Source organism: Dipodomys spectabilis, unplaced genomic scaffold, assembly GCF_019054845.1.
Source record: "Dipodomys spectabilis isolate Male_0828 unplaced genomic scaffold, ASM1905484v1 ptg000157l, whole genome shotgun sequence".
NCBI lineage: Eukaryota > Metazoa > Chordata > Mammalia > Rodentia > Heteromyidae > Dipodomys > Dipodomys spectabilis.
The window spans coordinates 4,085,920-4,101,654 of NW_024870834.1; the positions used below are offsets into that span (position 1 = coordinate 4,085,920).

Consider the following 15,735-nt stretch of genomic DNA (forward strand, 5'->3'; position numbering starts at 1 on the left):
AAAGCCCGCTAAGACTTCATCAACAGAATAACAGGCAAAAAGGTGGGCTGGAGGCATGGCTCAAGTGGTAGAGCACCTGCCTAGCAAGCAAGCCTAGCAGGTTTCATGGCCTGAGTTCAAATCCCAATAGTGATGAAAAAGAAAACCAAATTAGCGTGAAGGAGCGAGCAAGGGCAGCTGGCATGGGCAGGACTTCCCAGGAGGAACTAGCTGGCTTGCGGGGTTCAGTTAGGGTTGCAGGTTTCGATGGGAGCCTCAGCCCTGAGGTCGGTTCCTAAGGGGAGGAAGCTGCCATCGGCCTCCAGACCTGGGTATCTCAAATTGTGATTTAGGGAAGATTTCTCTTCGAGACTATGTATGAGTTCTCTAGGAAGTTTGAAGTATGAAAAAAAAAGCCAAACCCTATAAATAAGAAATGTAAACCATACATTGGGGATGCTGTGGTTTTCAATGGAAAGACATTTTTAGCCACCTGAAAGCTGAGGTTGGTGTTCTGCAGGACATCACGGTGTGTGTCTTCAAAGGGTCCGTGGGTGTGGCCTTGTGTCAGTGGTCACTGGGAGGTGGTGGCTGGTTTCCTTGGAGATGCCCAGGGGGCGGGGCCAGCCTGCCTGGCCGGTCTGGTGGGTTCAGGGGAAGATTCTTGCCTGAGGTTCTATCTGGGGAGATGGGCAGACCTGGCTTGGCACACAGCTGACTCTTGGGGCCAGTTAGACCAGGGGCAGGGTTGGTGGGGCGGGCTACAGGGGGGCTGTTGGTCTGGGAGACTGGGTGGGGTGAGGAAGGCGAGGACAGCTACAGTCACCAGAGGCGACTTTCTGGCTCGCTCCACCTGGCCTGGCCAGGGTGCTGGGCGCTGGGGCTCATGTAATACCTGGACTTGGCTGCCCCGGGCTAGAGAGACGTCTCCTCCCTTCCAGGACCTGGGCGATTCTATCCACAGGTATGAGGAGGGGTGGAGTGGGCTGGACTGCTTCCTCTTCCTTGGGACTCACGCCCTCCGGAATGAGGATGGAGCTGAAGGGCAGAGCGCACCCTCTGAGTGCCGGCTTCTCCAGCACATAAAGGATTATGAGGCAGGAAGGTGGGAGCAGAAGCCCAGTTTACTTGGAAGTGGGAGTATGGCACCAGGGAAGGGACGGATGGCCTCTTGGCTACTGGCGGGTTGGTGTGCCACATGAGGTTGCCTACCTGCTTTCCAGACGAGGAGGAGGACAGAATGGGCTTCTCAGTGGAAGAGGGCAAGAAGTGGGGCCCAGAAATCAGTAGTCTGATAGAGGTTCATGGGGTCCCCTCTTGAAATCCCTGTGGTTGAGTCTCAGTCCCTCCGGCATCTGGGTGATCACTGTCCATCTCCTTCCAAATGAAGACCCACCTGTCCCTCCCAGGGTCAGCTCCAGGGTGGTCAGGAGCTTTGCTTTCATTGGGGCATGCTATCTTGGTCACTCAGGATTCAGGAAGAAGAGGGACCCAGCCTCTCCCCATCTGACCAGCCTTTCCCCTCCTCTCTCAGAACAGCCATCAAGTTCCCTGAGGGAGGGGGTGTGGGCCGGAGGGAGAGGAGGAAAGGCGGGGGGGGGGGGGGGGGCGTGCAGAGTTCCTGGAGGCTATGGGGCAGGGTGGCCACAGGGAGGCCTGTGACAGAGCTGGTGGTCACTGACATTCTGTCCTCCTGGGAAGCCACCAGCTGCCCTAGGTGACTCAGGACTGTGGGGAATCAGCTGAGCACTCAGGTCCATTCATTAAACAGCAGCTACCAGGCACTGCTCCCCGGGAGCGGGGAGGGTGGAGGTGGGGAGGGGAGGGTGGAGGTGTGCAGAGCCCAGGGACACTGTCTTTCTCTACCACGAGGGAGAAGGCCTGCTGGATGGAGGGAAGAATGGTGAGGTTGGTTTGGACACAAAGTCAGTTTTGATGGCTTTCAGATTGTGAATCTTGGCCCAGGTTGCCCCAGACCTGGTAACGCCTGTTCTCCACTGGCCCTGGAACTTGGCAAATCACATCCAGGCCTCCCAGCTGGAGCCGGTGCTGTGTCCCAGGCCCCTCCATCGCAGCCTGGCTCCCCTTGCCCACGTGGCGGGGAAGCTCGTTAGGTGAGATCTCAGTCCCCACCCGCCCATATTTTAGACACTGGGGCCAGGGCCCGGTGACAGCTTCCACAAACCTTCCGGGTAGTTCTAGGAGCTCTAGGGCTGGAACACTGGCCTCGCCCATTGTTGTCCAGTGTGTGTGTCTGGTCACAATTCTTGGAAATACGTTTGACATTTATAGATATGCAACCCATCTATAAACCAAGCAATAGCCTTATACCCAGCATTTGTGTGTTTATTTAGTGCCAGTACTAGGGCTTGAACTCAGAGCTTTGAGCTCTTGCTTAGTTTTTTTATTTTTTTCCAGGCTAGTCTCTACCACTTGAGCCATGCCTCCACTTTAAGTTTCTGACGGGTTTATTGGAGATAAGAGTCTTTCCCTTGTATGTTCTGCTGGCTTCACATCTGGATCTTCAGATCTCAGCCTCCTGATAGCTAGGATTACAGGCATGTACATGTTATGTGAAAATCTGCTAGATGACCAGGAAAAAGTGTGTATGTGTTTAATCCAAATGCACTTTAAAAAAAAATGTCAGGAGCTGGATGCCAGTGGCTTACGTTTGTAATCTTATCTACTCAGGAGGCTGAGATCCAGAAGATTTTAGTTTGAAGCCATTCTGGGCAGAAAAGCTCTAAAGATGCTATTTCCAATTAAACGGGAGGCGGGGAGGAGGGGCGCAGGGAGAAGATTTTCCATTGAATAAGCTGGCCCAGCAAACACGAGGACCTGAGATCAAAGTGGTCCATGGATAGTTGATCTAGAGATGTGTAATGCAGATACATAAAGCCACTATGTAGCTGTGGACACAGGGTGGGTGTACCCCAATGCCTGTGTAGGCTCCATGCAGCCCTTTAACCCATCCAGGTCTCTGTGTGTTTACCCCTAGGGTGGCAGGTAACCCAGTGATTGTTGCTACCTCCAAACCCAGCTGCCTTGGAGGGCTGTTGTAAGATTGAGGTGCGGGCACTGGGTCCCATGCCAGGCTGTGCTGGGCAGGGCCCCTCAGCCTCCTCTGACACTTGGCTCTCAGAGTCACTTCTGTGGATGCCACAGGAGAGGGGACATCCTGTTGGTGCTTTGGGCAGTGACTTCAGCATTGTGTGTGTGTGTGTGGGGGGGGGGGATGAGACATGTTCCCACAATGCACTTGGAATAAGCTCTGAGATTAACACCAGCTGCACTTAGTTCCTGAAATTCCATCCACATTTAGGAGGCCTGGTAGGAAGAGGGGGGAAGGGTGGAGCCTCGGGTGATCAGACTGGACTGAGTCACAGAAGCAGGGTGAATCATGGCCCTGGGGGAGGCCCCCGCCAGGACACTGGCTCCGCTTGTGGTGTGTGGCCCTGGTCAGCCAGGGTGACCCAGGAGAATCCTCAGAGACTACCTGCTCTGACCTCAGAGGTGGGCTTTGCCTGAGTCGTGATTCCCACACCTTCCGGACAGAGTCAGTGGGCAGGCGGGCTGGCACAGCACCGGGTGATTGGGCACAGGAAGATTGGGCTGCCTTAAAGCTAGGGGCTCAGCGTGTGGTCTTCAGTTCCGGAGTCTTGAGCCAGTGCCTGGCTTTATGTCTTGGAGTCAATTTTCTAGACCCTGGGTGTTTCTGAAGGTGACCCGCAGCGGGTGGGCTGCTCTGGCCTTCCTACCCTGCACTTGGTATATTTTTTCAGGTCTAGGTGGGGGTGGACAAGCTAGGGCTCTGTGAGGTCCAAGAGCAAAGGCTTTGCACTTGCATCGTCCTGGGTTCAAGTTCTGCCTGTGCCACTTAGCGTCCTTATAGCCTGAGTCCTTATATTTTTTTGTCGGTCCTGGGGCTTGAACTCCTGGCCTGGGCGCTGTACCTCAGCTCTTAAGCTCAAGGCGAGCACTCTACCACTTGAGCCACAGTGCCACTTCCTGTTTTCTGATGGTTTATTGGAAATGAGTCTCACAGACGTTCCTGACTGGTCTGGCTTTGAACCGTGATCCTCAGATCTCAGCCTCCTGTGTAGCTAGGATGACATCTCAGCTTCCTCCATTCCCCCTGACTTTTCCCGTGGCTCTGTTTCTTCTTCCAAGCGATGACTCAGGCCTGGATCTTTCCCTCCCAGCGCATCTCCAGGAGGCTGCAGAGGTGAGCCCACAGGTGGTCTCAGCGTCTCAGCCAATGGCTTTTCATCCAAGTTTTACCTTCTCACCAGCAGACTCTAGTCTGCTCCACTGCTGGCCTTGAACTGTCATTCTCAGATCTCAGCCTCCTGAGCAGCTAGGATTGCAGGCATTGGCTCCACTTGGCTTTCCTGCCATTCAGAAAAACAAGCACTTTTCTTGATGCTCTTCTGGTAACCACTGGAACTCTGAGCCCTGAGAACTGTCTGCTCTGAGTAAGAAAGGTCAGTGTCCTCTGGGCCTCCCCCTGCTCTTCCAGGCTGGACTGCTCAGACTGGCCCAGAGCATACCGCCTGCTGCCACCACCGCCCCGCCCCAGAGCAGCCTGCGCTCAGCTTATTTTTATCCCTGCCCGCAGTTTTTTTTCTTGCTATGTTTGGAAATTCCTAGACATTCATAGTTCCTTGCTTTCTCTTGCCTTCTTTCTCTCTTTCCTTCCTTCCTTCCTTCCTTTTCTCTCTTTCTTCCTTCTTTCCTTCCTTCCTTTTTATTTTCATTTTTTTTTAGAAATGCCTAAAAAATTTAGAGTTTCTGTTTCATCTTTTTTCTTTTTTTTCTCCCTTCCTGCCTTCCTTCGTTTCTTTCTTCCTTTTCCTTCTCCCTTCCCTTCCCTTTCCTTCCTTCCTCTCTCCCCTTCTCTCTCTTCTTTTCTGTTCTATCTGTTCTTTCTTTCTTTTTTCTTTCTCTCTCTTCCTCTCATTTCGTTTCCTTTCCTCTCTGTCTCTCTGACTCTGTCTGTCTGTCTCTCTCTCTTTTCCTTGCTGGTACCAGGGTTTGAACTCAGGCCATGTGCTTATTTGGCTTGTTGTCTCTCTCTGATGCTCTCTGTCTGTCTGTCTTTCTCTTTTTCTTGCTGGTACCGGGTTTGAACTCAGGGCCATGTGCTTACTTGGCTTGCCTTCTCCTTGTTGGCACTCTTTTTTTTTTTTTTGGGTCCGGTCGTGGGGCCTGAACTCTGGGCCTGGGCACTGTCCCTCAGCTCTTCAGCTCAAGGCTAGCGCTCTACCACTTGAGCCACAGCGCCACTTCCGGCTTTTTTCTTTTTGCTTATATGGTGCTGAGGAATCGAACCCAGGGCCTTGAGTATGCAAAGCAAGCGCTCTACCACTGAGCCACCTTCCCAGCCCCTTGTTGGCACTCTTGACAGTACCTCCAGCCCTGGATTTTGCTGGTTAATTGGAGATGAGAGTATCACTGACTTCACTGCCTACGCTGGCCTCAAACTGTGATTCTCTAGTTCTTAGCCTCCTGAGTAGGGTTACCTGCATAAACCAGCAGCACCTGGCTATTTTCTTTCTTTATAGGTACAACAAAATCATTATTATAATAGTAAATACTTAAATATAGCAGAAAGTAAATAACATAATCTAGCCACGAATCTTTCTACACGAACGTGGATTGACTATATGACATATCCTTTGTTATAAAACATACTGAACTATAGAAGGCACAGTAAGAAAATATCAAGAACCGAAACCCATATGAGAATCTTAACCGTTAGAAAACTATTGAAAGGAACCCTAAATTAAGATGTAATATATATATATATATATAATGAGATTTTTAAAAGATAGTGCAACATAGTTGGTTTACTTAAAGTAAATGGAATCCACTGATTCTTCAACGGCATTCCTTTAAAATTTACTTACTTAATGCATAATAATTATTCCAGATGAGGAGATATACTCAGAGAGGTTCTGTGACACAGCTAACCTCAAGGCCTGCCTTGCTGGTCCCAGGCATATGCCTGTGGTATTGGTGGCAGCTGTGGTACCCTGCCAAGGCCTTGGGCTGTGTGGGACAGGAGTTGGCAAACTATATTTGGCTGTAAGCCAAATCCAGTTTGAGGTCCGTCCCTCTGCATCTGACAAACTTAAACCATGGGGTCCCAACATGGTAGAAGGCTTGTTCCATAGAGGTTTACAGTATTTACTGTCTTGTCCTTTATACAAAATGTCAGCCTCGCTGGGGGCTGGGGGCTCACGTCTGTCATCCTAGCTTACTCAAGAGGCTGAGATCTGAGGATTATGGTTCAAAGCCAGCCTGGGCAGGAAAGTTCATGAGACTTTTATCTCCAATTAGCCAGCAGAAAACCAGAGTGGCATTGTAGCTCAAAGTGATAGAGCACTAACCTTGAGCAAAAGAGCTCAGGGACAATGCCCAAGCCTTGAGTGTAAAGCCCTATGACCACAAAACCACTGCTACCACCATCACCAAAACCAAAATGTCAACCTCCTGCCCATAAAGAATGTCCTGTGGGGGGCTGGGAAGGTGGCTCAGTGGTAGAGTGCTTGTCTTGCATACATGAGGCCCTGGGTTCGATTCCTCACCACCACATAAGCAGAAAAAGCTAGAAGTGGTACTGTGGCTCAAGTGGTAGAGCTCAGGGACAGCGCCCAGGCCCAGAGTTCAGGCTCCACGACTGAAAAAAAGAAAAGAATGTCCCTTGGATCCTTCTCCCGTGGGCCTTGGGTGGTTTAGGGGTTGACAGGTGGTGATGTAGAAACTATGCCCCAAGCTGACTAAAGCCAGGGTAGGGGCAGTGGACAAGAGGGAGGGAGCCTGGATGTGAACCAGCCTGCCAGGCAGAGGCAGAGGCTGATGTGGATCAGCCTGACAGTCAAAAGGCAGAGGCTGATCACTGGGCTTGGCTTAGGGCTGGGCCTGACCCCATGGGGGCCCTGAGAACATGGTGCCTACTCAACCACAATGTCTAGGCCCCTGGCAGACTCGCTCAGTCCATTCCCTGTTACTACATTGTTACTCTAACAGAACAGGCCTGAGAGAGGCTGATGTATAAGGAATAGAGGTTTACTGGGCTCTGGGCAGACCCAGATGGGGTACATCCAGCTTTAACAACCACATCTCCAGCTAGCCCAGCCACAGGGGAGCAGGGCTAACTCCCCCTGAGAATTAGAGTCCTACAAAGGCAGCGCTAATGCCTTCTGCTGACCTAATTAGTTCTTAAAGAGCCAGCCCCTGGCAGCGTCCTCACGCTGGGGATGAAATCTCAATGGGTTTCCTTGGGGGACTGGCAGACCACAGCCCTGGCATGCAGATGGGGAAACCGAGGCGGAGGGGGTGGGGCGTTTGCTTGGAGTAAAAACAGACTCCAGCTCCGCCCTATGTGGGCTTTTAGGAAGTCCTTGTTGGACTGTAAGGACAATCTACCCAGTTCTGGGGGCCATCTGTCCACCCTTGTATATTGAAGAAGGGCAGGATGACGTGCCGTAGTGAACCCGCACAGAGAAGTGTGGGGACAGCCTGGGTGCTGGGGCTCCATCCAGATGGGCTGGCGGTGCTGTGGGGGAGGGAACCCCAGGGTGGTGGAGGGGGAGCGGGGTGGGGGGGACTGTGGGAGCCCAGGCTGGAGGGGCTGTGGGGGAGGGAACCCCGGGGTGATGGAGGGGGTGGGGGGAACTGTGGGAGCCCAGGCTGGAGGGGCTGTGTATCAGCAGCTGCCCTGGCCACTGGGTATGGGAAGAGGGCCGGGAGCTTGTCCAGATTCCCTGAGGGATGCTTTGCTCTCTGAAGTCAGGCTGGCCGCGCTCCTGCCAGGGGCTCCTGGCTCTGCCACACTCACCTGGCAAATACCTGGGCCTCCACCCCCGAGCCCCCCATCTCCAACCCTGGCTTCTACGAGGGTGGATAGCTTTCACAGGACCCTGGGGAGAATGCCTTCCTGATCTCTGGCCAGGCGTTGATGGCCTTTTGTGCATGTCCTTCCTCCTTCCTTCACTCATCCCTTCCTCCCTCCCTCCGTCCCTGCGTCCCTCTCCTTCCTTCCTTCCTTCCTCCTTCCTTCCTTCCTTCTTTCTTCCTTCCCTCCCCCCTTTCCTTTCCTTTCCTTTCCTTTCCTTTCCTTCACCTTCTCTTGCACTCCCTTCCCTTCCCTCCTTCCCCTCCATCCTTCCCTTCCCTTCCCTTCCTTCCGGGGCTTGAACTCAGGGTCTGAGCTCTGTTCTTTAACCTTTTTACTCAAGGTTGGCACTCACCTGCTTAAGCCACAGCTTCACCTCAGCTTGTTAGGTAAAGAGTCTCAAGAACTTTTCTTCCCAGATTGGCTTTGCACGGCAATCCTCAGATCTCAGTCTTCTGAGTAACTAGGATTACAGGTATGAGCCACTGGTGCCTGGCTACTTCCAGTTGTATGTGTGTGTTTTCCAGTCATGAGGTCTGAACTCTGGGCCTGGGCACTGTCCCTCAGCTCTTCAGCTCAAGGCTAGTGCTCTACCACTTGAGCCACAGCTGGCTTTTTCTGTGTATGTGGTGCCGAGGAATCAAAATCAGGGCCTCGTGCATGCAAGGCAAGCGCTCTACCACTGAGCCACCTTCCCAACCCCTACTTTCAGTTTTTTGACAGTTAATTGGAAACAAGAGTCTCACAGACGTTTCTGCCTGGGCTGGCTTTGAGCTGTAATCATCAGCTCTCAGCCTCCTGAGTAGCTAGGATTACAGGGGTGAGCCCAGCCCCCGGCTTGAAGCCTTTGTTCTTCTTCTTTTTTTCTTTTTTTTGGTGGGTCGTGGGGCTTGAACTCTGGGCCTGGGCGCTGTCCCTCAGCTCTTCAGCTCAAGGCGAGCGCTCTACCACTTGAGCCACAGCACCACTTCCAGTTTTCTGGTGGTTTATTGGAGATAGGAGTCTCATGGTCTCTCCTGCCCGGGCTGGCTTTGAACCGCGATCCTCAGATCTCAGCCTCCTGAGTGGCTAGGATTACAGGGGTGAGCCCAGCCCCTGGCTTGAACCTTTCTTCTGAGAAGGGATTCGCAGCACAGGTTAAATGTGCCCTCCGTCCCCCAGCTTGGGCTCATCTGCCATCTAGCCTCTTCAAGGCCACTTAGGGGCGGGGCTGCTGACTGTGGCCTAGGTGGACTGTGCTAAATTCCTGGGTGCTGCACTGAATTGAAGCAAAGTGGTTTGACAGCTCTGGCAAAGACGCCAGATCTGAGCTTTGCCTGCAGCCCCAGTGTGAGTCCAGCGTGTTTAGTGTGAATCCAGTGTGACCTTGTTAGTACAGTGTGAGCTCAGTGTGAGTCTAGCATGAGCTTGATATGAGTCCAGTGTGAGCTCCAACGTGAGCTCAGTGTGAGCTGGCCCGGCCACCCCTGTGCTTCATAGTGTAACGCCAGGTTCTCAGCCCATTGGGCCTTAGGTCCAGAGCGGGCATGGCCAGAGAGAGGGTTCCAGCAAGTTCCCCGCTGCCTCCATGACCTCTCCCCTCTCCCTGCTGCCCTGTTACTTGACATGCCAGGGATGCCTTTGGTCTCTTCATTCCTTCTCTGTAACAATACACCAGAACCTTTGGAAGCCAGACAAGACAACATTTGAGAGACACAAAGGACCAATGTAAACGCTTGCCTGAACTTTCCAACCTGCTTTCCAAAAGAGGCATTCAGAATCCAAACAGCTCTGAAAACAAACAGGCTGGGCCCTGGAAAATGGGTGTGGACCCTAGCGTATGTCCAGTGTGTCCACTCTCCGGTGGACTCTTTGGGCTCTCTCCAGTTCTCCTTGTCTTTGAAGAAGACAAGAAAACCAAGAGCAAATACAGGTGAGGATAGAGGTGGGGAGAGATGCTCCCAAGCTGTTGACGGACATGTAAATGAGTGCAGCCACTATGGAAATGGATGCAGAGCTCTTCAACTCACTCAATAGATCTTGCTATGACCCCACCATGCCACAAGGGGCGCATATCCAGAGGAGTCTGCAGGTGGACTCCAGACCTAAAAGCTATACACATAGACATGTATCTGTATATAGTTATCCACATAAAACATAACTCCGATTGTGGGACTATTTGATGGGAAGAAGAGAGCAATTGAAGGGGCACCACTTGATTAAAGTAAATGTGTGTGTGTGTGTGATATACCCTTTGTACAATGGTAAAATGGATGACAAGAATGTAAGGCAGGATTTGTAGGGGGGCTGGTACCAGCAGGAGGGAGAGAAGGTGAACAGAGAGGGTGGAAGAGGCAAACATAGGCAAAGAATGCTATGTTTCATGCATTATGGAAATAGAAGAATGGAACCTGCCAGAATTGCTTTAATAAAGAGGGGTCGCGGGGGGTGGGGGGAGGTTGGCTTTGATCAGAGTGCATTGTATGTGTATGTGAAAATACCACAACGAAAACCCCTTGTATAAATAATAGGTACTAATAAAAAATTAAATAAAATGACAGCCAGCTGTTGGTGGCTCACGCCTATGATCCTAGCCACTCAGGAGACTGAAATCTAAGGATTGTGGTTCAAAGACAGCCTGGGCAGGGAAGTCTTTGAGTCTCTTATTTCCAACTAACTACCCCCTCTCCACCAAAAGCAGGAAATGGAGCTATACAAAGTGGCAGAGCATTAGCCTTGAGTGTAAAAGCTCCGGGACAGTGCTCAGGCCCTAAATTCAAGCCATAGTATTTCCCTCCCCCCACCCGCCAAAACAACACAAAAACAAAAGAATTCTCCTTTAAAGTTCATCCAACCAGGACTGCTGGGCAGGGCCCAGATTCCCAGCCAGAGCTTATTTGAGCAACCAAGCAAAGGCTGAGAAAAGACAACTAGCAACTTAACCCATGTTCAAAAAATACTTGATTATTATTATTATTTTGTTGGTTGTGGGGCTTGAACTCTGGGCCTGGGCACTATCCCTGTGCTCTTCGGCTCAAGGCGAGTGCTCTACCATTTGAGCCACAGCGCCACTTCTGGTTTTCTAGTGGTTTATTGGACATACAAGTCTCATGGACTTTCCTGCCTGGGCTGGCTTTGAACCATGATCCTCAGATCTCAGCCTCCTGAATAGCTAGGATTACAGGCATGAGCCACTGGTGCCTGGCTTATTTTTTAACTGGATAGCAATGGCTGTCCCTTCTGGAGAATTCATAACTTCCTAAGAGAAGAAGAACATTCACATGGACCTCTAATGGCGAGGCTCCCCGACCTTTGCTGCGAGCCGTGTCTTTTGTTGATGTTTTATTTTGCTTTTTTTAGGAGTAGAGTTGTGATTGCTGGATATGTAGATGGGTCTCACTTTTTGGGATTCTATCCTCCATAGTCGTCTTTACAAATTCATGTGAGGCTTACATTTTTGTTGGCTGCATAGTATTCTCAACAACAAGCCATCAATGACAGAATCAATTCCCAGTATGGGGCGTATATGTTGTTTTGTCAGTTTAAATAATGGCCTGGGGGGCTTTGTTTTTCAGTGTGCTAGACCTTATGCCCATTCTGAGCTACCTTACTCAATGACACAGGGCTTACTTTGTGCACGGCATCCTGGGAGACTGGAAGATAAGCCAGACACAATCCTTTGTATGAATTACAGATATAAATAACGTTAATCCAGAGCAAGTGATAGCTGCTATTAACGGACAGCTAGAACTGGAGGACAGAAGAGTTTTAGCCTGGAATTGGTGGGATTTTAAGCAAGTTGCACAAGAAAAGTCAGCCTTTGCTTCCACAGCCTAGGGTAAGGCTGACCTAGCAGTCCAGTGGGTGGGGGTGGAGGGCTGCGGTGGGGGAGGGGGATGACCTGTGCCAGGAGAGCAAGCATCACCCAAGACTGACCAATGCGCTGCCAGGAGGGCAATGTGTGTGGGATGGGTGAGAAGCACACTAGTCTGGCCAGCCCCCGCCTGTAACTTTGGAGGAACTTGGGGGTCCTGAGAGCTTAGCTGGGGGGGCGGTGTGTGTCTCTGCAGCCCACAGCAGGCTTACTCTCTGACCCCGCCACAGCAAGAGGTGCCACTGGGAGCTGCGGGAGGGAGTTGGTGGCCGGGCGGGCTGTGGGCTGCCTGGGGCCTCTCTGCAGCCTCTCTGCTTGACCGTGCGAGCCCATCCTCACCCCCGCAGGTGCCATGACGCAGCAGCCCCAGGAGGGCTTCAGCAGGAGCATGGAGGACGCCCAGGAGTGGATGAAGGCCATCCAGGAGCGGCTGCAGATCAATGACAACACCCAGGGGCCCCGCGCTGCGCTGGAGGCCCGGCTGCGGGAGACAGAGGTAAGTGGAGGTCCCGAGGCCCTCTGGGGCCTGTGTCCCCAGCCCCGGCCTCCCTGGCCCCGACCTCCCTGGCCCCGGCCTCCCTGGCTCCGGCCTCCCTGGCCCCGGCCTCCCTGGCCCCGGCGCTGCCCCTTCAGCCCCACGCTTTCCATCTGCTAAGGGAGAGATGCGTTTTTCAAACTCTGAACGATGCACAGATGCCTGGAGATTTTGTTGAAGTGCACAACCTGATTGGGTGTGTTGGGGGCAGGGCCTGAGACTCTTCATTTCTAGCAAATTCCATTGGATACTGTGCTTTGATGGTAAGGACTGGAGCCTGTCCTCTGAACCCCATAGTGAGGTGGATCCCCAGATCTGGATCCTGTGCCTTCTTCCCCTACCCGCCCCCCCCCCCCCCGCCCCAGCCTGGCCTGCCAGCATAGTGCCCCTGGTTGAAGGTGGACTGCCCAAGGCCAGAGGGTAAGGGGGGGAGGTGACCATAGAGCCGGAGACCTGAACTATCATTTCCTTGAGTGCTGGAGTGTGGGGTGACCTCAGGCTCCGTCCCTCTCGGGACCTCAGCTTTCCTGTGTGCATGTGAAGCATTGGCTTTACATATCCAGTAAGAAACTCCATGATTCTGACTCAACGCCTAGCACTAGGAGCTGGTGTGTGGGTGTGCGTGCATACACACACGTGCCCACATGCACAGTACTGGGCTGCTCACTCTTGCTTGGCTTTTTTACTCAAGGCTGGTACTCTACCACTTGAGCCACACTACTTCCAGGTTTTTGCTGGTTAATTAGAGAGAAGAGTCTCAGGGGCTTTTCTGCTTCAGCTGGCTTCAAACCATGCTCTTCAGATCTCAGGCTCCTAAGTAGCTAGGATTATAGGTGTGAGCCACTGGCAACTAGTTTCAATAGGATGTGTGTGTGTGTGTGTGCGCACGCATGTGTGCATGTGTGCATGCATGTGCCTGTTCTGGAGCTTGAACTCAGGCCCCCGGTGCTGTGCTTGAGCTTTTTTTGCTCAAAGCTAGGGCTCTAGCCTTGAGCATACCTCTACTTCTGGCTTTTTTGGTGGCCAATTGGAGCTAAGAGTCTCAGATCCTCAGGTCTCAGCTTCCTGAATAGCTGGGATTATGGGTGTGAGCCACCAGCGCCCGGCTCCAACATGACTTGAAAAAAAATTACGAGGTGAGGTTGACACAGTGGGGGTGGTCCCGCTGTCTCAGGGAAGGAAAGGGGGGTGCGGGGTTGACTGATCTGCCTGGGGTCACAGCTGTTGGGTTGCAGCATCTGACACGTCAGAAGCCTCCCACCCTATCTGCAGAGAAAGGTCAGACAGACAACCAGGCCCCGGCGTCAGCGTGAGGAATGTGACCGCCGGCAGCTGAGCTGGAGGTGCAGGCACACGAGTGCTCAGTGGGTACAAAGCGAGTAAGTGAAAGGTCACTGTGGGCTGTTAGTGACAGCCAGAGGCACAGTGTCAGCCAGCCTGTGCTCCCCGCCGCCTCCTGACATCTGACCCCCGGTCACCAGAACCACGACCTCCTTCCACTGACCTGGAGTTCTCAAGCCACAAAGGTCATGCAGGGCGAGGGAGTGGCGCTGGAGTTGTTTAGTTGTGTTTGACTGCAGACACTGAGCAACTGAGCTGCTGGCCAGGAGTGGGAAAGCAGTAATTCTAGCTACTCAGGAGGCTGAGATCCGAGGGCCTGGGTTCGAGGCCAGCCGGGGCAGGGGAGTTTGTGAGACTCCTATCTCTAATTAATCACTAGAAAACCAGCAGTGGCGCTGTCGGTCAACGTGGTAGAGCGCTAGCTTTGAGCAGAAAAGCTAAGGGACATTGCCTGGGCCCTAGTTCAAGCCCCAGGACCAGCACTAAAAATTAAAATAAGAGCGAATGGCAGCTAGAGGGCCCCACCTGCCCCAGGTCAAGTGGACAGCTTGGTCCTCCACAGAGCCCAGCCCAGGTGAGATGAGAGATGCCAGGTGCGTGTTAGGGGACACGTTCACGAGAGAAGGGAGCGGGGAGCGGGAGCCACAGGAGAGGCAGGGCCCTGGCCAGGTGCCTCCTGGAGGCTCAGGGAATTGGGTGAGGCTCTGAGGTCCCCTGAGCTAGCCATCCACCACAGGCCCCCAAAGCCTCCCAGGATCTGTCCCCGGGGGAACAGCTTTGCACAAATCCACTCATAGAGTTGAGTCCACTGATGCACTTTCTTTGTTTAATTTTCATCTAATTATCTTTTTTTTTTTTGTCAGTTGTGGGGCTTGAACTCTGGGCCTGGGCACTGTTTCTGAGCTCTTCAGCACAAGTCAAGTGCTCTACCACTTGAGCCACAGCGCCACTTTGGGTTTTCTAGTGGTTTATTGGAGGAAGTGTCTCACAGATGTTCCTGCTTGGGCTAGCTTTGAACCATGATCCTCAGGGCTCAGCCTTCTGAGTAGCTAGGATGACAGGTGTGAGCCCCCGGCGCCTGGCTTAATTTAATTATCTTTGAGTAGTTGTGTAAAGAGGTTTCAATTCAGCAAGTCTGCTTAGAGTACAGTGCATCTGGACGCGAGTGCTACTCCCTCCCTGGTGCCTCCCACCCGCCCATCCCCTCAAGTCTCCTGGTGCACATGTGCACGTTGAGTATTCTGACTGTCTTTGCCCACCCTTCCTCTCTCCCTTCGCCGAGGGGTAGGTAGTATTAATCCCGCGGTGACATGAATGAGAAGCGCATGGAAGACGTCTGATCTGGCAGGGAGGTTGGCTGTGTTCTCAGGGCAGGCCGGGCTGCGTGGGGCTGACCCCCAGGCCTCCATCTTCCCCTCCGCAGGCTGCCCCCCTGGCCTGGAAGCGGGGCTGCAGGCTGTAATCTGAGGGAATCCAGGTCCCCCTCCCCAGAAGGCCTGGCTAGTCCTCCCCAGGCCATGTCTGCTTGGGTGTTGCCTAACCTCGGGAAACTGGCCTTCATGTCCACACAGAAAATCTGCCGGATGGAGCCCGAGGGCCGCGTGAAGGTGGACCTGGTGCTGCAGGCGGCCGAAGCCCTCCTGGCATGTTGCCTTGAGGACCAGAAGCCCGAGATCCTGGCCCAGCTGAGGGACATCAAGGCCCAGTGGGAGGAGACGGTCACCTATATGACTCACTGCCACAGGTAGGGCAGCCCCGTGAAGCCGTGCCAGGCCTGTGTCTGCAGTGCCTGCCGGGTAACCTGTTCCCAAGGGACCTCAGCCCAAGGGACAGCTCTCCAGTCGTAGGATCCCCAGGAACTGGAGCCCAGCCTGACTCTTTCTAATTACCATTGATGTTCATAAGATATGGTTCCAGTGTTCCAGCCATTGCGTCTGGCCAGCAAGTCCTAATAGGTCCAGCACCAAGGCAGGCTAGCTTTGGCATACGAAGGTTTCCCCTGTGAGCACTTTAGCCAGGGTCTCTCTCTGCCAGGACCCAAGAGCCAGGCTGTGGGAGAGATAGAGACTCAGACACACCCAGCGTTGATTCCTGCTCTGCTACTTGCTGTGCAGCCATGGGGAAGCT

General features: G+C 53.0%; 1 protein-coding gene across 1 annotated transcript in view; it reads left to right on the forward strand.

Annotated features, from left to right (window-relative positions):
• The window catches only part of Syne3 (spectrin repeat containing nuclear envelope family member 3), a 77,362-nt gene that overhangs the window by 23,443 nt on the left and 38,184 nt on the right, over positions 1-15,735 (forward strand). The window contains exons 3-4 of the mRNA XM_042692781.1: positions 12,080-12,228; positions 15,180-15,352. Coding sequence (XP_042548715.1) covers positions 12,085-12,228; positions 15,180-15,352 — 317 coding nt within the window. The 5' untranslated portion in view covers positions 12,080-12,084. The remainder of the gene's footprint in view (positions 1-12,079; positions 12,229-15,179; positions 15,353-15,735) is intronic.